General features: G+C 38.5%; 1 protein-coding gene across 1 annotated transcript in view; it reads left to right on the forward strand.

Annotated features, from left to right (window-relative positions):
- The window catches only part of LOC124600736 (RNA transcription, translation and transport factor protein), a 27,496-nt gene continuing 5,536 nt past the window's right edge, over nt 1-21,960 (forward strand). The window contains exons 1-2 of the mRNA XM_047136188.1: nt 1-194; nt 7,418-7,642. Of these exons, the coding sequence (XP_046992144.1) occupies nt 134-194; nt 7,418-7,642 (286 nt within the window). The 5' untranslated portion in view covers nt 1-133. The remainder of the gene's footprint in view (nt 195-7,417; nt 7,643-21,960) is intronic.

The raw sequence follows: 21,960 nt of genomic DNA on the forward strand, positions 1-21,960 counted from the left end.
CATTGCTATGATCTTTGCACAGGATTGTAAATGTTGTTGCATTGACGGCGAGTGCTGTGTGAATGTTGAATTTTGAAGTGTGTTATTATAAACTGTTTATTGATAGCCTTAGCCTTAGGAGATCACCTTCGGCATGATGTTTAAGAGAAAGCTTGCAGCTCTTGAGTATCCAGTCAAGGATTTTAACGTCAATGGTTAGTAAGTAGTGCTGTAATGCATTTTTGCTCTTTTGCAAAGTGTCATCATCAGTCATGTTTCAATTATGGTTCAATATCCTGACATCTTGTAATTTGCAATAGCCGCAGCCATGGAAAGTAGCGCGAACGTATTGCAAGCATCAACTTTAGTCGACGTTGTTAAGAATTTTACACGAAACAGCTTTTCATAAGCCTGTGTTTTATGTTTTGCGATAACAATATAAAAAAGTTCTTACTTAGTGTGTACAAATTTTACTTAAGTAAAAACTTTTTTCCAATTTACTGTGTAAGTTGATATTTCCTTTCGTTAATTTCCATTGTTAATTAAATGGAGTGCGTACACCAAACATTCGGGAGGTCGACGGTTCAATCCCGCGTCCGGCCACCCTGATTTAGGTTTTCCGGGATTTCCGTAAATCGCCCCAGGTAAATGACTGGTCTCCTTCCTCAAACAACCCAACCCAACCCAACCCGTACATCAAAACACAGAACATATTTGTGATTATAAAAGGTTCTTCATTTAATCGAAAGTAGGTTAGAATGCTGCCTGTTTTCATGGTAACATAAGAGACCATTTAATTTTAATGAGCACTATTTGTTTAAGAATTTATCAGTACAATGAATATAATAGTATGAGTTGTATGTGTATGCCAAGCCTCCTTAAATGATGTCCGGCTTATGTTTCCTCACATTATATCTGCAGCTATACTTCGCAAGCTACGCGACGGTGTGTGGTGTTGTGTACTTCTGGTACCGCCATCTATTATTCCCCTCGTTCTGTATTCCATTCACAAATGGGCCATGGAGATAATGATTGCTCCTATATCTCTGTAATAACTCGAATTTTCTCATTGTGATCATTTTGAAACATGTATATGGGAGGAGGTAATAATACCTTGCCTAACTCTTCCCAGAACTCACTCTCATGAAATTTCAAAAGTAACATAACTTAAATGTGGTAAGGATCCATTGAACAAGTCTTTTGGAAACCACTTTCATAGATGAATTAAATTTTTTAAAGGTGCTTCTTATCATTCTGAGCCTGGCATCCTTTTCATACTATTTATTTTATGGCTAGGTCATTCCACTTCATGCCGCTCTAAATCATTGTTTTCCAACCCGAGGGCAATTACCCCCTGAGGGGTAACAACAAGAAGTTGAATTGAATTTCTTGCAAGAAACTATTTTTTTTAAAAAAAGATTGTTACTATTATCACTATTTCGTGAGACTTTAATACTGATTATAAAAATTACCAGAAATAACTAGCATTAACATGTTACACAGTGTGGTGGGAATTACATTTTATGAAACAAATGTGCAAACATCTTCCTCACATCGTCCACCCTTACTCACATGTAGTACATGTTCATGGCAGTAAAATCGGGGGGGGGGGGGGGGTGTTATATGCTTAAATATTTCATGAAAATGCCTTTGCCAAGTTCCCACAATAGACTGGAAATTGTTTCATTATTAACTTTACATCAATAAATGAACTAATTGACACCACAACACGACAGCAACTATGTAATGGTGACCACACTGCTGAGGGCCAGCATTGTATAATTATTATTATTAGTGGCAGTAATGAAACGCAATGCATTGGCAGCCCAAAGTCTTCCAATTTCTGTCAGTTCAGAGGTAAGAAGACTGCAGCCAAGTGATTTACAAGTAGTAGACTTAAGTACTGTCACATAGTTTTACTTAACTGATTTTAAATAGGGATGCAGGGTATGTCTAAAGCAAATGTCATGAGAGATAGGAGTGCTGCAGGGGAAGCAAGCTTTGTAACAAGTATCAACCATCAATGTGGATAGTTACCATTCTTTTCGTGGAAGGAGTTGCAGATAGCACTCATAGTGGATGAAGAATTCATAATTCTATAAAGCAAGTCATTATATCTTAGCAGTACCAATTGTCTAATTGACCCATTAGTTTTAGATTTAATACAGCATCTACATAAACAAAATTTTGTGTCTCTTCCATCATTTTAAAAATGTACCTGGTCGAGGGTTCCTCCCCCTCCTCTCCCAAAGTTTACTTTGTTGCTAATGTTGATGTTGGAGGAAAGGGGTTATAAACTAACGTCTGATTACACTCAGGAATAATGGTGTCAGTTGGGAACCACTGTTGTAGAATGGTCTCTTGTAGGCATGTTATGGTATTTACTGCTCTCAGTGATTTAACACCAATAGTGTAATTGTACAGCAGCAGACTTCTTCATCTATTTAGATGCACATGTTACATTTATTTACATTCAGGGTCATCAGCCAATTCTTGCAGCTGTCGTCAGTCCCTTGCAGGTCTTCCTGTAGTTTGTCACAGACTTAAGCCATTACTAACTTCTTATAGGCAATTGCATTATTTGTGAACAGTGTCATGGATCCTATGACATTATTCACTAGGCCATTATATATATTGTAAACGGTACCAGTCCTGTCACATTGCTTTGGGTTACTCTTTAAATTATCTTCACATCTGTCAATTTCGTTCCATTAAGAATATCATGTTGTCGACTTCTATCTGCAAGGAAATCCTGATTTCAGTCACATGTCTTCTTTATTTCCCAGCAAGAGAGAGTGCAGAGTGTATTAAATGTCTTCCTGAAGTCAAGGCACACTTTGTCAACCAGGGTGCTGATTTCTACAGTGGTCTGGACTTCATGGATGAATGGAGCAAGCTGAGTTTTGAAAAGCTTGTGTTTGCAGAATGTATGGTGGTTTTTATAGAGGAAATTTTCATTCTACAAAGACACTATAATACATGAGCATAAAGCAAGTTTCATAATTCTACAGCAGATTGACATTAGTGATATATGCCTATATATGCATCTGATATACTGTCCCCCTGGGAAACTGGGATGACCTGCACTTTTTTCGTTCTCTAAGTACCTGTTGTTGCTCCAGCGACATTCAGTTAACTGCTGTTAGAGGGGGAGCAAGTTCTTTCCCAGAGCAGTAGTCTCCGTAGAATCTTACACCTATCTCAACCATTCTAGATTACTTTCGCTATGAAGCAGTTGCAGTTTTTTTCCCCCTATTCTATGATTATCTCAGTATCTGCTATTTTGGCATTTGTGCGTTGAATTAAAGGAGAAACCAAATTGCGACCTCCTGCAGTGAAATGGCTTTGAAAGACTGAATTCCATATTTCATCCTTGTCTCTTTAATCTTCCATCTCTGCCAGTATGGTCACTAAACAGTTCGACATAGATTTCAATCTGCGTGCTGACTTTACATAACATTAAACCTTTGTATTGCGTGCTGACTTTACATAACATTAAACCTTTGTAGGGTTTTTAATCAGTTCAGTTGTTATTTTCTAATTCATTCACCATTACTCTCATTGGTTTCCTTACCCTCATTTTTACTTTGTTCAGCTTTTATTTGCCAGCTAGATTTTTTTCACTTAAATTTGAGATGCTCTCATTGGTTTTGTATAAACTGTCTAACACAGCTATTAAACCACTGTGTGTCCTTCCCATTTGTAAAAACATTGCCTGTCACATACTTATCTTAGGTGCTTTTTATTTTTACCCATTTTTGCTCCACATCTTTATCCATACGAATTAAAATAAACTGAATACTGGATCCAGAATGAAATTTTCATTCTGCAGCAGAGTGTGCGCTGATATGAAACTTCCTGGTAGATTAAAACTGTCTGCCGGACCGAGACTCAAACTCGGGACCTTTGCATTTCGCGGGCAAGTGCTCTACCAACTGAGCTACCCAAGCACGACTCGCACCCCATCCTCACAACTTTAATTCCGCCAGTACCTCGTCTCCTACATTTCAAATACTGGATGTTGACTACACAGACACTCTGTAATTTGTATTCTGTTTCTCTTGCTAAGCAAAAATATTTTCCTATCTTTACTACATTCCTAGTAGTACCACTATCACTCACTCATCCTATCACAAATTATGATCACTGATGCCCTCCTGTGTGTTAATTGATTTCAGAAGTTCAGATGTGTTTCTTGAAGTAATTCCCAGAAAAGACATTCACAGTAACATCACACAAATCCCTATTTACAGTACCAGTTTTGATTATCTCTCTTTCCAATAAACAGCCAGGAAATTGAAGTCCCTATCTCCCATTAGAATAAGGTAATCAGGAAGCTTATTCACAATACTCTGCAAGTTCTCTCTGAAGCCCTCTGCAACTACAGCTTCTGATGCAGGTGATGTTTAAAAGCTTCCCATTAACATATTTGACCCAGCTTCCAGCTTTGATGTTTAACTTCACCCAGATTATTTTACATTAAGACTCCATAACAACCCCACCAAGTGGTAGAAAATTAATTCCTTACTTCAGTAAATACGCCGTCACCATTGGCGTGTAACCTGTCCTTGTGACGTATATTTCAATTTGAATTTAGGAGTTAGTTGCTGTTAACTTCGGGGTTCAATCAACTCTCTTCCTAGGACTATCTTGGCATTGTTACTTTCAATACTTTACCGTGGGTGCACCTGCAGAATACTTATATCGTACTAAACTTTTCCCCTAGTAGCGCTTCCTATATTGTTGTAGAATTGACAGATCATCCGGTTTAGACCTTTGACTCGGCTTCAAACCAGAGGACCACATTCAATAGCCACTAGCTGGGCATCCTACTCATCCCGAACGGGACCTCACAGCGTACTTATCAAGTCCATGCTGGCCTTCTTTCCTGGTCTGCCGGCTATTTCTCTGAGGGGCTGTATTACCCACCTATGTAGGAGTTCCATTGACTGGCATATTTGGTTCTGCATTTGTCCAAACTTACCAGGAAAATCAGCCACTGGCCCAACAGTTGTGATGGGCCAGATGTGTTATCAACACTGGGTAGTGCTTTGTACCTATTGCTGACTAGTAGAGGGGCAGCTGTGTGACCAGTTCTCACATCCACACTCCACCCAGAGATACACGAATCCACCACTGTCCACCATGCACCTTTCAGTGAAGACACCATGGTTAGATGTGCACTGGAAAATGTTGTGACAACGGGGATTCCAGAGGATACCAACATCACTAAAGGATTATGGCTTCCTCCATGTATTTGTGCAAAGCAATAGCGTGAAGCCTGTTGACCCCAGCCAATGCAGCTTCCAGCTATTTACAGGCAGGGACCAATTCTCCTAATGTCTGTACACAGCAAGCACAGTCCCTATCCGTTTTGTACTGTGTAAAAACAGTTTATAATAATTTAAAAATCAAAGCAGTCTGGACTAATTGAGAAGGAACAAATAGACCTTGACAAGAATTTTATTGCCTGACTGTGAAGTTGTGATGGGCACAAAATATAAACAAGAAAAATAAAATAAAGGTAACCTACCCATTACTTCATTAATGATTTTAAGCTTGTGTTGAGATGTATATTCCCATAGTTGTTCTCTATATTTATGAATGATAGAGCGCGTACGAGTTAATGATTCTGTAATGTATTTCCCACAATTTCATTAAAATAAAGTCTGGTATTCTGTCATTGCCTATGGAGTATTTATTTATTTATTTCATTTTATGACTGTAGGCACTTTAATGCGTAAAGCTTCATGGAGAAATATTGATGCTTTTATTACTTTCATATAATACTGATAAGAACTTCTAGCTCAATTGCTCTTGTTGTTTTATTAGGTCCTCAGTTATTTTAGTGAAAAAGCCATTGTAGGATTTAGTATGTTTTCTGGATGTAATGTCACTTCATTTATGTATAAAGTTTTGTATGCAGTATATTGCTTGTTATCAATTTAAGTTCAAAATGCCTTTCTCATAATTATTAGATTCCTCCATTAATTAATTATTATGTATTAGGATGTGCTGAAAAGTAATGTGTGTGAATTTTTTATGTGAAAACTCTTAACGTTTTTTAAATAAAACAACATTATTAATATTCTAAATCTATATTCTTCATGTTTATGAATTTGCAGCCCTCTGTAGCTAGTGGGCTCCGGATGTAGCACATAACATGGCATTGTGTAACATAATTATATGTGTGCAACAGAAACGGCGTGCTGTAACTGAGTTTCGAATTCAAAAAGTTCGTCCACACAATAAGCACCTTCTTCACTGAGATGACAATGCCAGTCCACACACAAGTGCTGCAATATATCTGAAACAATCCATCGTCTGGATTTCACTGTCCTTATCATCCTACGTACATTCCCAACTTTGTCTCATTCAATTTCCATCTGTTTCCAAAACATAAAGAACACCTTTGAGGACTTCTCTTTGTTAGTGATGAAGCAGTGCAAGCAGAAGGTTAGGTTGTGGCTCTGCCAACAGAGTAAAAAATTCTGCAGTGATGATATCAACAAACTGGTCTTTCATTGGGAGAAATGTGTACATTTCGAGGGTGACTGTGGTGAGAAATAAGTATGTAGATATGAAGAACAAAGATTTAAAACATTAATAATATTTGTTTTATTTAAAAAGCTGTAATAGTTTTCATATAAAAAATTGAAAGCCATTATTTTTCTTCACACCATCGTAAAATCCACTCTCATACAATCTATAATAGTTTGCTTGTTTTATTACTTTTCTATAGATTGCACAGCATTACTTGTTATGTATTGTAACATTGTCAACTTCATGATTATTTGTGTAGTTATTTAGGTAGCACATGTTTGATTGTGTTAGACTTCAGATCAAACCCAGCGGTACTGGGTGTTGTCTTCATCCCCTACCATATTGATGGTATGGCGTGTTGCACCCTAAAAGTGCAAAAAGAAAGAAAACAGAACACTGACAATGTTCTTTTTGCATCAGTGTTGTTCTACATTAGGTTGGAAGGTGACAGGTGTGTGGTGAATTGGTGAAGCTGTTTCAAACGCTTCAGTTAATATGATTTTTCTACATGCATCCATTTTGGCGAATGATTAGTAGACATAAGTAGTAGAAAGGGAGCCAAATAATACAAGAAAACAAAATCTAGTTATAAAAAGCTTTACTACAAATTTTAGGAATATGTGGTGTAAGAATATATGTGGTGTAAAGAACATTGTATGAAAGCCCTACTGCTTTATATAGACAGATTTTCTTCTTCTAAAGGACTCTTCATATCCTTCTGATGGCACAGTAAGAAATCTTGGAGAGGAATGGGATGGTTGAGACTGGAATCCATTTCACAGCTTAGTGTTGTATTTTGTGACCCAATATAGAAGCACTAGTGTGTCTTTTTTAATGTGTGATCCATTTTAAATATTTGTTGCAAAGACCCTTAACTCTTTGTTTCTCTTTTAAGATGAAAGAGAGTGTCGGAGCCTGATCCTGTGGCTGGAGGATCAGAAAATAAGACATTACAAAATAGAAGATAGAAAGGGACTGAGAGATGTGGACTCTCCAGAGTGGAACAATTCCTTCTGTCAATACTTGCATGATTTAGCATGTCCAGTTCAGAGTGAAAAAATGACAGAACAACTTGAATGGCTGCTGAGCTTCTCTGTTAGAGTTGAATATGCTGACAATGGTATGTATTAATAGCTTTACAGGTTAAGTCCATATTTGCACACTGTCTGCCGGGTTTTTCTTCTCTTTTATGTAGAAATGTTGCCACACCTATCTATTGCTCTTTCTTGTATTATCATGTCTTCCAAGCACATAAAATACTGCTTTAATGAAATTGAACTTAATACCTTTCATTGAATACATATACAGTGCTAATTATTTGCATGATATTTTAAAAGACTGTTTTGCATTTTGTCAATTTATAATGTTTATAGTTGCCAATGGTTTTCACATATATATGTGTATTATCTGTTTAGTCACTATTGTGCAGAATGTTAGGTTGGTACATCAGAAATAAAGTGGAAAGCAGGCAGTTGTGCTCGTACAAAAAGTTCCCGAAAGGAAATGGTTGGTTGATAGACAGTGCAACAGATTAATTGCTGTACTGTTAATTGTCTTTCCTTGAACACCAAGATAATGATCGGAAGTGAATGTACTTTTTCTGAAATTTATTCACCCCACTGCATCTAAATGCTGTCACCTCATCCTGTTGTGAAGCGAAAATTGTATTTAAATTGCATTTGCAGTAGGAGAGAGATTAACAGGTATTTCCACCGATGGTGTGGGAGCTCTGTATATGGGTACCGAATCCTGTATTGTTTAGATGTCATCACACTGCCTATGGCTATACCACATTGGACATCTGCTGCAATTCGGTGACCTAAATGTCCGGTTCCTGCTTGAACGTCAAGTTGAAATTTTGCGGATCAGTGGGGACTGACTGTTTACGAGATAAGGTTTGCTCATTGCCCCAAAGTAAGCTATTCAAAATTATGTGGGAATTTTACTATAGTTGAGTCAGCATGAGAAGATTCCTCACAGCTAGCAGTGTTGCTGCCAGGTTTCAGCTATGTAGAGTTAATGACTGCAGTGAAAAGTAGTTGTCTGTGTAACTGTGACAGCACTGAGGCATTGACAATTACAAATGTACAAAATTGCATTATGTGATTGGTTGAGTGAGGCACATGAAGCTGTCACACCAAGGCGACAGGGAGTTCCATACACCAACTCAACTACAGTACCCATCCATATTATTCTCCAGTGCAATGAGTAGCTCATGTCATTAAAAACTCCTACTTAGGAATGTGGCCAAAAGCTATCAAATTATTCTAGAGAAGGGCAACACTTGGCAAAAATAAAGTGAAAAAAATATTGCTCTAGACATGTGAGAATTCCAAATTGCTTCAAATAAAACACTGAGGAAAATCGTATATTCTTGCCTGATCTTTATATCCTTGAAAATAGCATTGTGATTTTAACTGCATTTTGGTGGCTCTTAAGGTATTAACTACATTGTTTATAACAACGAAAACGGTCAATTTTTGACAAAATAATTTATTGGATAGACAAAAAAAAATCTACTCACCAAGCAGTGGCAGAACACAGATATAAAAGATTTTAATTAGGCAAGCTTTCGGAACCACTGGCTCCTTCTACAGGCAGAAGGATGGAAGGGGAAGGAAGAGGAGTGAGGGAAAAAGACTGGCGAGGTGCAGGAAAAGTGGAAAATTTTGGGAAAGTCATCCAGAACTGCGGGTCAGGGGAAACTTACTGGACGGGATGAGAAGGAATGACTGATTGTCGGGGACTGCATCTGACGAGATTTGAAAACCTGACACTGAACCCTGCCTTGAACAATTCTGCCTACTACCCCAACTTGATCCACCATCATCCCTTCCAAGCCTTCCTAGAATTCCTCACATCGAGCATTGCTTCCAATCCTTCCTCAGGTCCCTTCAATATGACCCTAACATGTCCTAGGCAGAACTCCAGCCTCTACATTCTCTAATAGCTGATGACCCCATCATTATCCTTCCAACAGACAAAGGATCTATCACTGTGGTACTTGGCTGGAAGGACTATGTTAGTGAAGGTCTACGCCAGGTGTCTCACACCTCTACATACAGTGTTTGCCATCAAGATCCCATCCCTGTGGTTCAAACTGACATGCAGTCCCTCCTTAAAACCTCAAGCCCTTGACAAGGACTAACTGACATGCAGTCCCTCCTTAAAACCTCAAGCCCTTGACAAGGACTAACACCTCAATCTATAAAAGTTCTCACTCCATCTTTTTACCTTCTTCCTAATATCCACGAGCTCAATCATCCTGGCCTTCCTATTGTTGCTGGCTTCTAAACACCCACCGAACATATACCTGCCTTAGTTGATCAGCACCTGCAACTCATAGTACAAAGGCTTACCTCCTGTATCAAAGATACCAACCATTTTGTACATCATCTGAAATCCGTGCCCATCCCACTCCCTTGCATGTCACCATTGATGCCACCTGCCTCTATACCAACACCCCCCATGTATATGGTCTGTCTGCTGCTGAACACTTCCTCAGTCAGTGCCCACCTGATTCCAGACCTATGACATCCCTTCTAATCACTTTAGTCAGTTTTATATGTACCAACAACTACTTCACCTTTAAGGAACAGGCATACAAACAGATCAGCGGTACGGCCATGGTAACCAGGATGGCTCGATCCTGTGTCAACCTTTTGTTGTGTTGCTTGGAGGGTCCTTTCCTGGGATCCATAAGTCTTCAGCCTCTAGTTTGGTGTAAATACATTGATGACATCTTTACCATATGGACTCGTGGTAAGACTGACCTGTTAAAATTCATGGAATCTCTGAATACCTTCTCCCAGTTAAATTTCAGATGCTCCTGTTTTGAATCCCATGGCACTTTCCTTGATGTTGATCTCGTTCTCACCTAAGGCTAGCTCATACACTTTTGTCCACATTAAACCTACCAACAAACAACAGTACTTACATTTTGACCGTTGCTGTCCTTTCCACATTCTCTCCCGTACAGCCTTGGCATTTGAAGCAAACAGATTTGTTCGGATGCAAACTCTTTACAGCAATACACATCATTCTCACCTCAGCCTTCACTGGATGTAATTATCCGACCAGCCTAGTTCAAAAGCAGATTTCCTGGGCCATCAGATCCAATACTGGTACTGCTGATCCCTCCAAAAAACAACTTCAGAGCACACCACTCAGTATTATCGTGGTCTGGAATGTATTAGTCATCTACTTCAACAAGGCCATGACTTCTTAAAATCATGCTCTGAAATGAGATCCATTCTGTCTGAGATTTTACCCACCACACCTAGAATAGCTTTTCGTCGCCCTTCCAATCTCCACAATATTCTTGTCAAACCCTGTGCTCCTACTCCTGTGACCATCCGCACTGCAATACTTGCCCTATGCACCCTGCTATCACCACCTATACCAGCCCAGTAAGTGGCCAAACATATACTATCAAAGGGAGAGCTACCTGTGAAATGACACATGTTGTATACCAACTGTTATGTAAACAATGTTCGGCCTTTCACATCAACGTGACTACCACCAAATTATCAGTTAGGCATAGGCAGAGGGTGTATACAGACAGCATGCAATATCCTGTGAGTTTTTGCCACCCACATGGCCTTAATTTATGTTAATTTGTTCCATCTCAACATTTCTTCACAATAACTACTCTTCTCTTCACTCTGTTTTAGTTTTCTACGCCTTTCATTGTCTTACCTGTCTATTTTTCACGGTCCTCTTCCCACCTGTGTTATGTACAATGCACTTAGCTTTTCACTCTTAGTAACTCATGCACGACGTTTAAGCAGTAATCTTTGTCTTGCATATTACCCTGTCTTCCACCTTTAAGCCCTCACGTTTTCAAATCTCGTCCAGTACAGTCCCCAACAGTCTGTCTTTCCTTCTCGTCTTGTCCGATAAGTTTCCCCTGGCCCACGGTTCTGGGTGACTTTTCCAAAATCTACCCCTTTTCCTAGACCTCTCCAATCCTTTTCCTTCAGTCCTCTTCCTTCCCCTTCAATCCTACTGCATGAAGGAGCCACTGGTTCCGAAAGCTTGCCTAATCATAATCTTCTTTTATGTGTGTGTTCTGCTACCACTTACTGAGTAGATTTTTTTATCTATACAATTAAATTATTTTAACTACATTGTTTGATTTTCAGCTTTCTTTAAGAAAACTCTGAAGTTTGATATGCCAAATGTATTCACTTGTTGTTTGAGCTGTTGAGCAAATAAGGCATTGTGTCAACCAAATTCTCAATTTTTCCTTTCCCTTAGTATCTCCTTCCCTTAAAGCAGTATGAGAAATGCACCTGATAGATTCGTAAGGAGGTAGTTGGGAACACAGTTTGTTTCCCTTCTGTCCTCCTAAAAGCGCCTTTGAGGAAAATGATTCCACCTCAATAAGTAAATTTTTCAAGATTATTATCTGAAATAAGAGAGAGAGATATTAACATGTGACACAATAGCTTGTTTCTCATTTTACCAAGAAAAAATGTTAAATAGTTTTGTTTGTATACATGCAAATGTGTTTCAGAGTAGCCTGTATGGGATGGCTAAGTTATTGGTATGTGAAAAGATGTGTGTCAGTGTTTTGTAGCTATTTTATTGACATGTTTTTATATTATTGGCTAGACTATAAGCCTCTTTAGAAACATGTTTCATTCTGTCGATGTTTGGTTACTGGATGGTGCAAGCTATTTCAAGGTGAAAACCAAGAAAATTCTTTAGGAACTTCAGTGTACAGCATGGCTAAGTAATCATTTCGTGACCCATGGTGGGAGACAGTCTTGGTCCTATTCCTCAAACCAACAATAACTATAGTGGCCAGTACAGCTTTTCATTCAGGAGCTGTTCATTCCTGGAAGGATGGATATAACTTCAAGGTTGTTACCTGAGGCATTTTATACCATGCAGCGCAACATTTGATTCACATTCAGTTATGACTCACAGAAGCCTATTATTTTTTTAATTGAACAAATGTTGAACTTCAGCTGATTGTAAAAGGAAAGCCACTTGAGCAGAGTAAGAAGTGTGAATTGACTGTTGAAATTTAAAACATGGTGTTATTGTTGGGATCAGTATTTCTACTGTGGAATTAATTTCACCACATAAGGCTCCATTGGATCATAAATTGTTCTTGGAGAGTAACAAGAGGGCCAGTGCAATACAGTATTATAAAACCTCGGCTATTACCATTACAGAGCCAACTACACAATTAATGGTAGGAAGTATGTATTTGACAAATAACCGCTCTTGGGTGTTTGCCGTACTAGCCTGCATGTAGTGGTGGGTAACAACGCACTCACGTCACTTGAGGCCAATTTGGAGACTGACCATCTGGCCTCATCTATTCGCTCCGTGAGTGGACGAGTGACAGTTCCTTCAGGACTAGGAAGAAAGCCTTGGTATGTTTGCCACAGGGCTCATCCGAGATGCAGAGCAGGCCTTGCCTGCAACTATCAAGCGTGTAGGGAGCAGTCGTCTGCAAGTTGTAGCTCACATCATTGACACCGATGAGCCATCATCAGTTAATTCAAGAAGCTCATGAAAGTGGTGACAGGTGCTGGACTCACACGGCGGAGTGCAAGCAAAGCTTGCAGTGTGCAGTATTTTTCCCAGAGGTGGTCAGGGTCCTATGTGGTCCTTTGGTTTGGAGTCAAATGAAACATCTCAACCGAAGTCTTGCCAACTCTGACATCTTGGCTGCAGATTTCTAATCCTGCATTATTGGGTGGGGAATTACAGGACTCCCCTTGATAGGTCAGGAGTGCACTACACAAAGGAAGCAGCTACTCATGTAGCAGAGTATTTGTGGAGTGCACATGGGTCTTTTTTAGGCGAAGTGGTAGTTTGAGGTACACAGGTCAAGACTTTATCAGTAAATTGTCGAAGTATTCATAACAGAGTTCCCAGATTTACTGACCTCCTTGAAATTTCTCACATTCAAATTATTCTCAGGACTGAGAGCCAAAGTAGAAAGCTCTGAGGTATTGAGTGATTCATGGAACATGTATCAAAAAGACAAATTCATTTCATAATTACTATTAAAAACAGTCTTGATCACGATTTATTTAACAAGGTGACCGGTTTCGTCCACTACTGTCGTCATCTTCAGACCATTGAGTAGGAACCCCTTTCTGTTGGGGGGTTCCTACTCAATGGTCTGAAGATGACCACAGTAGTGGTCGAAACCGGTCACCTTGTTAAATAAATCGTGATCAAGACTGTTTTTAATAGTAATTATTTACAAGACATTGATCACTGCTGTTCCCGTAATGCATTCAAAAGAAATTCATTTCAGTTGACAGATCTATTGACCCTATTGTGGTCAAATTTAATTAGGAACAATGAAGTTATCTGGTCACATATAACAGGTGTAGGTGATATCAGGTTAATTGTCAGGAGTTTTTATCAGTCACTCAATTCTGCTGTGACAGTTTTAGAGTCATTCAAAGAAAGTCTAGGTCAGCAGTGCAAAAATTCTGAGATCAAGCAATATTAGTTGTAGGAAACTTCAACCAATCAATTATAGACTAGGATGTGTATGGATTCGTTGTGGAGGGTACAGGCAGATAGTCTTGCGAAGTACTTTTGAACAGGTTTTCTGAAAATTAAATAATTTATAGAATTAAATAGACAGTCAGACAGCTCAGACACAACGGAAACACTTCAGACCTTGTACTACAAACAGGCCTGACATTATTTACAGTGTCAGTATAGCGGGGTGTATATGGCCTGGGACAACTGGGAGATCCAGGAAAAATCTGGGAATTCTTTCATCCGAGAGAAAACCGGGAACAACCCTGGGGTTTTTAGAATTCCGGGAATTTTTCATTGTTTTTGTTTTCAGTTAAATTTTTGTGATTTTGACAGGTAAGAACTAATACTCTAACAAAGATATTACTGTATCCCACTTCTGCAGAATAATACTGCAGCAAAAAAACGTGAACGAAAGAAAAAAAAAAAAAAGAACTTTAGTTGAAAAGGAAATGTGCCATATACAACAACAAAACACAGTGCTCATACAAGTGTCTGCCAACAGCAAAGTGTGTCAAAGGCTTTAGGAAGACTAATGCTTCCTAACAACAAACTGCCTCTGATGAGCATGATGTGACAACTGTTGACATTAGATTCATTTGAGCAATTGCAGGTGGGCTCTTGTGCATGCACAGTTGAGTCACGTGTGAGTAGTACCTTCTCCCACTTCTGGCTACAGATGTGTGGCTGGGCCCTGGTTCAGATATAACGTAGTTCTGGGGCTGATGCCCAGAGCAGTCTGTGTTGTAGTGGGGAGGTGGGTAGTCTCCATGTGACCTGTGTTTACGTTTAGTGATTTTGCTGTTTCCTCTTCATTTATTGCTCTCACGTTAAATGAAAACAAAATGGATTTCTGTGGCCAGGAGCTATCAAGTGAATCAAAATACGTTTGCATAATTACGGAAGACTGAAACAGTCAACCATTAATTGCCATGCAGAAGAACAAAGTTATTTTTGTCAGTTTGCTAAAGAGATTTGGCTTTTATTAATCTTTTCTGCTGAGGCAGTCAATTTATTTTAAATGAAGTGTTTAATTTCACACTGTTGGCTGGTTTCAACTGTTCGCAGCATTTCAAGTGCACGTTTTCCATCTTCTATCTCATATGGCATTATGCCATAATAAAGAACCAAACACGAGATAGTACAGTACTGGTACTCCAAGAAAATTTACATCTGCACAAAATTCCAATGCTCTTGAAGTGTCCTCTGATGTCTTGTTTCTTATATGACATAATGCAAGATCTTTTAATGTTTTACACGAATGAAAATACCGGCTTCCTGCGTCATCGTAGCTGTGCAAGCACAGTGACGCCTGTTATTTGGCGCTCTCTGGCAACTGCTGAAACGAACCTATTTCTAACAGGTCACGGGAAAATATTGCAAATATCGGTTTGAAAAGCATTACTTTCGAAGTAAATTTCCTTTTACACAAGATGAACTATGTGTGAGAATGTGTGATGAATCTCTTAAAACATTTGACTCTCATTTAAAATAAACTCTTTGAGGACGACCATCTAGAGGAATTTCGAGCTCAGAAGATCAGACATTTCATTGTTATTACAAATTTTACTGACAAATTTGTGTGATGTCGCTTAAAGTGTAACATGCGCAAAAAAGATGAACATTATATGTGGATGTTTAGCTTCTCTTGCAGCTTTTTAATCTTTGAGACCAATATTATATTTGAAAGCTTTGCTTTTCTTGTAATTTAAACCATTAACTTTTCTTATTTGTGTGTTCGTGGTACTTAAGAGTGATCTTGCTATTGGCTGACTACATCACTTGTCTTGTCCTGTGCTGTCATTAACTGGCGAGATCACGCGACGTGAGCTATGACTGGCTTACAAAAGCACGTCGCAATCTCAATTTCAATGCTTCAGAAAGTAACATGCGGTGTTTGGTGGAATTCGAATTAATAACTCCGTAACACGAAAATATGCAGCGTACATGTTACTGGACATCAAAGATGTTTCCAAAACATGTTTTTATTTTTCCTAAGTTTCGTTTTCTAAAGTGCCGGGAAATTGTACGTTGGTGTATAAAATCATAAACATTCAAAGGATTGATAAGTTTTACAATGCTGAGGAAAAGTATACTGCCACTTAACACAGAAAAAGTGTATTTTCAACTGGGAAATCCAGTTTCTTTCTTTCTTCTTTCTTCTTTTTTTCCCCCCTCCATGTATACACCCTGGTATAGAGACAGGGATTAGTGACCATGATGTCATCACAGCGTCAGTGGGTATTAAAGTTGATAAATCAATCAAGAAGACTGGGTGAGTATTTCTGCTAAAAAGAGAAGATAAGTAGTTGTTAGTGCCAAACTTAGACAATGAATTAACATCATTTAGTCCCATTATGAGAGGGGCAAAGTTTGAACAGACTGTAAATCATGTTCTGGAGAAGTATGTTCTGAGTAAGTGGATTAATGACGGAAAAGACTCATCATGGTTTAATGTGAAATTCAGAAAATGCTGTGGAAGCAAAGGCTGTTGTACTCTCACTTCAAAACAGAATATGCGAAAATAGGAATTCGAATAACAGGAATTAGTAGTGTACTGGTTGACACAATCGATTGATTAAATATCTTGGTGTAACATTGCAAAGCTGTACCAAAGAGATGAGACTTCTGTAGACTGAAAAAATGAGATGGTTCTTGTGGGTGTGGAAAAAGTCAGAAAGTATAACATAAAATATTTGAATATAATACTCACTCCCCTGGTCACCTGTCAGGAGACAGTCAAAATATGTGAATATATTACACTATTCTGGAATTGCTATTTACAGAATTAATACACTGTCAGAATGAAACATAGTTACGCACTTTTAATAAATTTATCATACACAGAATACCTACTCTTGACTGGTGTGACGAAATACTGTCAAAACTGAAATCTGTCATACATTTTTCTTAAGCTTAACATTACCTGTTAAGATATGCGTCTACAGAAGAGAAGTTGCCAATCTAAAAGTCTTTCAAACTATGTTTAAACTGTGCTTTATCTGAAACTTAAGTTTATACCAGTTGCTGGCAATTTATTGAAAATGTGTGTTCCTGGATATGGGAACCCTTTTTCGACCAAGGTAAGTGATTTTAGGTCTTTATACAGATTATTATTATTATTATTATTATTATTATTTGTAGTATTGATACTATGTATTGAGCTATTGGTTGGATATAGAGACAGATTACTGACAACAATTTCATTAAGGAATAAATATACTGAAAGGAAGCAGCTAGAATACCCAGTTCCATGAAGAGGTTTCTACATGATGATCTTGAACTTACACCACAAATGAGTCTTATTTCATGTTTCTGCATTCTAAAAACTTTTGCTCGGTTTGATGAGTTATTCCAGAATATGAATAATAAAATGGAAGTAAGCAATAATATGAGTAGTAGAATGGAAGTAAGCAAAGTATGCAAGTTTTAATTTTTATATATCCTATATCTGACATCATTCGCACTGTAAATACAGAATTGTTAGGCGCTTCAACAATTCTGTGGTATGCCCTTCCCAGTGGAATTTATTTTCAAGTTGTAATCCCATGTAACACTGTCAACCTCTTCGATCTGCATGTCTTCATATGTTACAGACATGCTGGAAGGAAATCTCGTACAGGATGTGAACTGCATATAGTGGGTCTTTTCAAAGTTTAATGACAGTGAATTAGCTTAAAACCACTTATTAATGTTGGTGAAAATTTGATTAGCAGCAATTTCCAAATCTGTACTTGACTTGCTGTTTATTGCAATGTTTGTATCATCTGCAAACAAAACAAACTTGGCATGGAACGAGCATGTAGGGATGTGAAGGTGAATGGTCTACTTTGGTTTATTGGGAGAATTTTAGGGAAGTGTGGTTCATCTGTAAAGGAGACCGCATATAGGACACCAGTGCAACCCATTCTTGAGTACTGCTCGGTGTTTGGGATCCACACCAGGTCATATTGAAAGAAGATACCGAAGCAATTCAGTGGAGGGCTGCAAGTATTACAGAGATGCATCAGGAAATCAAATGTGAATCCCGGAGGAAAGGCGACATTCTTTCTAAGGAACACTGTTGAGAAAATGTAGAAGCTGACTACAGAACAATTCTACTGCCACCAGCATACATTTAATGTAAGGAGCCTTAAGAGAAATTCGGGCTGATGTTGAGGAATATAGATATTCATTTTTCTTTCATTCTATTTGTGAGTGGAACAGGAAAGGAAATGCTAGTAGTAGTACAGGTACCCTCCAACACCACCATAATGTGTCTTGTGGAGGATGTATGTGTAGAAATTGAAATGTTATTTTTGCTTTTAAAATCTCCCTGTCTAAGATATTGATGACACTACAGCATTTCTTTTGATGTAGCCCCCATTTGTTTATTCATTGTTTGTCTGCCATTCAGGGCACTTTGCTTTGCATTAAGACTTAATAAAAACTCCTAATTTGTATTCCTGTATCCGAATTTTAATACTGTAAACCTTAATAGGTTGTGGGCCCAGTTTAATTGCAGAATTTCAGACAGAAATTTATGATGACTTTTTTTTATACATGTTTGAGCCACCTCGTGCATAGTTTATTGTGCCATGTTGGATGAAGGTATCTCGAAGGATAGTGAAATCCAAAGGATCAAATTTGCAACTATGGAAATTTAAAATTCTGGCTTTGTTCGACAACTACATCATTTGAGATGTGGTGGATGGCCAGATAGCAAAATGTGAAGATTTTGACAATGTCTACTTGGAATACTGTGGCTAAAAGAGAGTGCATTTCAACCATGGTGGAGTATTTGCAACTTGAATTTTTTATAACATGCACTACTGCTCATGAAATGTGGGAGAAATTGTTCATGATTCACTGAAAACCATTCAAAGCGAACAAACTGTCTCTCATGTAAAACTTTCATTCGTACCGAATGAAGGCTAGTATTCTAGTGTCGCGGCATATCTCACAAATCGTGAACATTGACCGTCAACCTCAAGGACATGGGTGTACCCGTATCAGACATAGCAATCATGGCCAAGATCCTCGGAAATGTTCTGAGTCATGAAGTGGGACAGTGTGTCCAGGGATCAGAAAATTATTCTGAAACTGCCTGAGTGACTCATCTCCAAAGGAAAGCAATTGAACGACATGGAGGGGGTATTCACCATACTGGCAGTGGCTTTGTCTCAAGGCCGGGAAGAAGTTCATACTGGCACGAAGAAGAAGAAGAACCCAAATCAGGTGAATTCGAATTCAAGTGTAACGTTTACTTCCTGGGCTTGTGGGAAGAATGACCATCAGTTGAGAAAGTTCCATTCTGAGAAGAAGAAAAATAGTGAACAAAAATAGAGGTAATGTATTGCATTCTTTGTTACTGACGGAGGATCATGTGAAAAAGTTCCACATGATAAAGTGATTTTCGAGAGAATGCTGATACAAGCTATGTGTGGTTTACCAACACTGGACATTGCAGCACAGCACTTTTCGGTGTCAATGTTTTAGTGAAATTCACAAATGTCACTTGGAGATTACAGTAAATGTGACAGAAGAGAATCGGATCAATTAAAATAAAAATAAAAAGTTATACATGGGCATTGGGAATATGGACAAATTGATGATGTGCGGTATGACACAGAAATAGGAAAAATTTGTTTTCTGTTGATATTTGTGTGGCAAAAGGTTTTAAGATGAGCTTTGTAGATAAGCTTGTAAACATTTATCGTAGTGGAAGTGTTGTTGTCCAAAAAAGAAAACGGGACGTGTAAAACATTTTTTGTACCAAACACACAATGTGTGATGTGAATTTTCGACCACAATTAACCTCAAATGTAGCATGAAAGATTGGGTCATAAAAATGTCACATTGATAGCAAATTTGATAAAAACAAGTCTTATCAAGGGAATAGGTATGTCTGATGTGACGTCATTCTTTGTGAAGTGCGTCAATATGGAAGGTCTCACCATTTATCTTTTAACAAGAAAATCAAAGCAAGAAATTCAGAAATAGGCATTTTTATACACAGCAATGTATGCGGACCAATACAGTTTGAATAACTTGTTGGTGCAAAGTATTTTGTAATGCTGATGGACAAAGTATCTGGAGAATCTTGCATTTAAGGACTTTTTGGTGCACAAAAAAAGAACATCATTGCATCTCGTGGCATGAATTCACTGAAGGAATCCTGACCATCCGTAAACCCATTTCAAAGCATCATTTGTTCTCAATTTTGAACCCCAACACTGAGGAAACTGATGACGAAAATGGAGAACATGATGTTGAGCCACAAGCTGAAGATGACAGAAAAGTAGGAGGAGAGTAGGATCGAGATTCCAGATACCCTCTTGAAGATCAGCAACAGTCTTATGGACTATGTGGTAGGAGCCAGAGCTGAAGTGCAAACTCTGTAAATTGTCTTGAGCCAAATGCTTTTAAAGAGCCAGTCTTGGATTCAGACAAAGAAAAATGGAAATGTGCAACTGAAGGGCAAGTCGAAGTGCTTCAGATGAATGACACTTGGCTCACTGTGTCAAAACATACCCACAGATGATGAATCCAAAGTAGATTTTCAAAATTCAAGCATGAAAAACCGAAAATGGCTCCTGATATATATCTCAACTCCTTGCTTGAGGCTTTACTCAAATGCTCTGGACTAGACTATAACAAAACTTTATCTCCAGTAGTGACATATGACTCACTATGCACATTTGCTCATGATTTCAACCGCAGAAGATTTTGTAATTTGATTTATAGACCACGTTACTATACTATAGCCCCTCCATGAACCATGGACCTTGCCGTTGGTGGGGAGGCTTGTGTGCCTCAACGATACAGATAGCCGTACTGTAGGTGCAACCACAACGGAGGGGTATCTGTTGAGAGGCCAGACAAACGTGTGGTTCCTGAAGAGGGGCAGCAGCCTTTTCAGTAGTTGCAGGGGCAACAGTCTGGATGATTGACTGATCTGGCCTTGTAACACTAACCAAAACGGCCTTGCTGTGCTGGTACTGCGAACGGCTGAAAGCAAGGGGAAACTACAGCCGTAATTTTTCCCGAGGGCATGTAGCTTTACTGTATGGTTAAATGATGATGGCGTCCTCTTGGGTAAAATATTCTGGAGGTAAAATAGTCCCCCATTCAGATCTCCGGGCGGGGACTACTCAAGAGGACGTCGTTATCAGGAGAAAGAAAACTGACGTTCTACGGATTGGAGCGTGGAATGTCAGATCCCTTAATCGGGCAGGTAGGTTAGAAAATTTAAAAAGGGAAATGGATAGGTTAAAGTTAGATATAGAGGGAATTAATGAAGTTCGATGACAGGAGGAACAAGACTTCTGGTCAGGTGAATACAGGGTTATAAATACAAAATCAAATAGGGGTAATGCAGGAGTAGGTTTAATAATGAATAAAAAAAATAGGAGTGCGGGTAAGCTACTACAAACAGCATAGTGAACGTATTATAGTGGCCAAGATAGATACGAAGCCCACGCCTACTACAGTAGTACAAGTTTATATGCCAACTAGCTCTGCAGATGACGAAGAAATTGAAGAAATGTATGATGAGATAAAAGAAATTATTCAGGTAGTGAAGGGAGACGAAAATTTAATAGTCATGGGTGACTGGAATTCGAGAGTAGGAAAAGGGATGGAAGGAAACATAGTAGGTGAAAATGGATTTGGGGTAAGAAATGAAAGAGGAAGCCGTCTGGTAGAACTTTGCACAGAGCATAACTCAATCATAGCTAACAGTTGGTTCAAGAATCATAAAAGAAGGTTGTATACGTGGAAGAATCCTGGAGATACTGAAAGGTATCAGATAGGTTATATAATGGCAAGACAGAGATTTAGGAACCAGGTTTTAAATTGTAAGACATTTCCAGGGGCAGATGTGGACTCTGACCACAATCTATTGGTTATGAACTTTAGATTAAAACTGAAGTGATT

The sequence above is a fragment of the Schistocerca americana genome, chromosome 1 (genome assembly GCF_021461395.2).
Source record: "Schistocerca americana isolate TAMUIC-IGC-003095 chromosome 1, iqSchAmer2.1, whole genome shotgun sequence".
Classification (NCBI taxonomy): domain Eukaryota; kingdom Metazoa; phylum Arthropoda; class Insecta; order Orthoptera; family Acrididae; genus Schistocerca; species Schistocerca americana.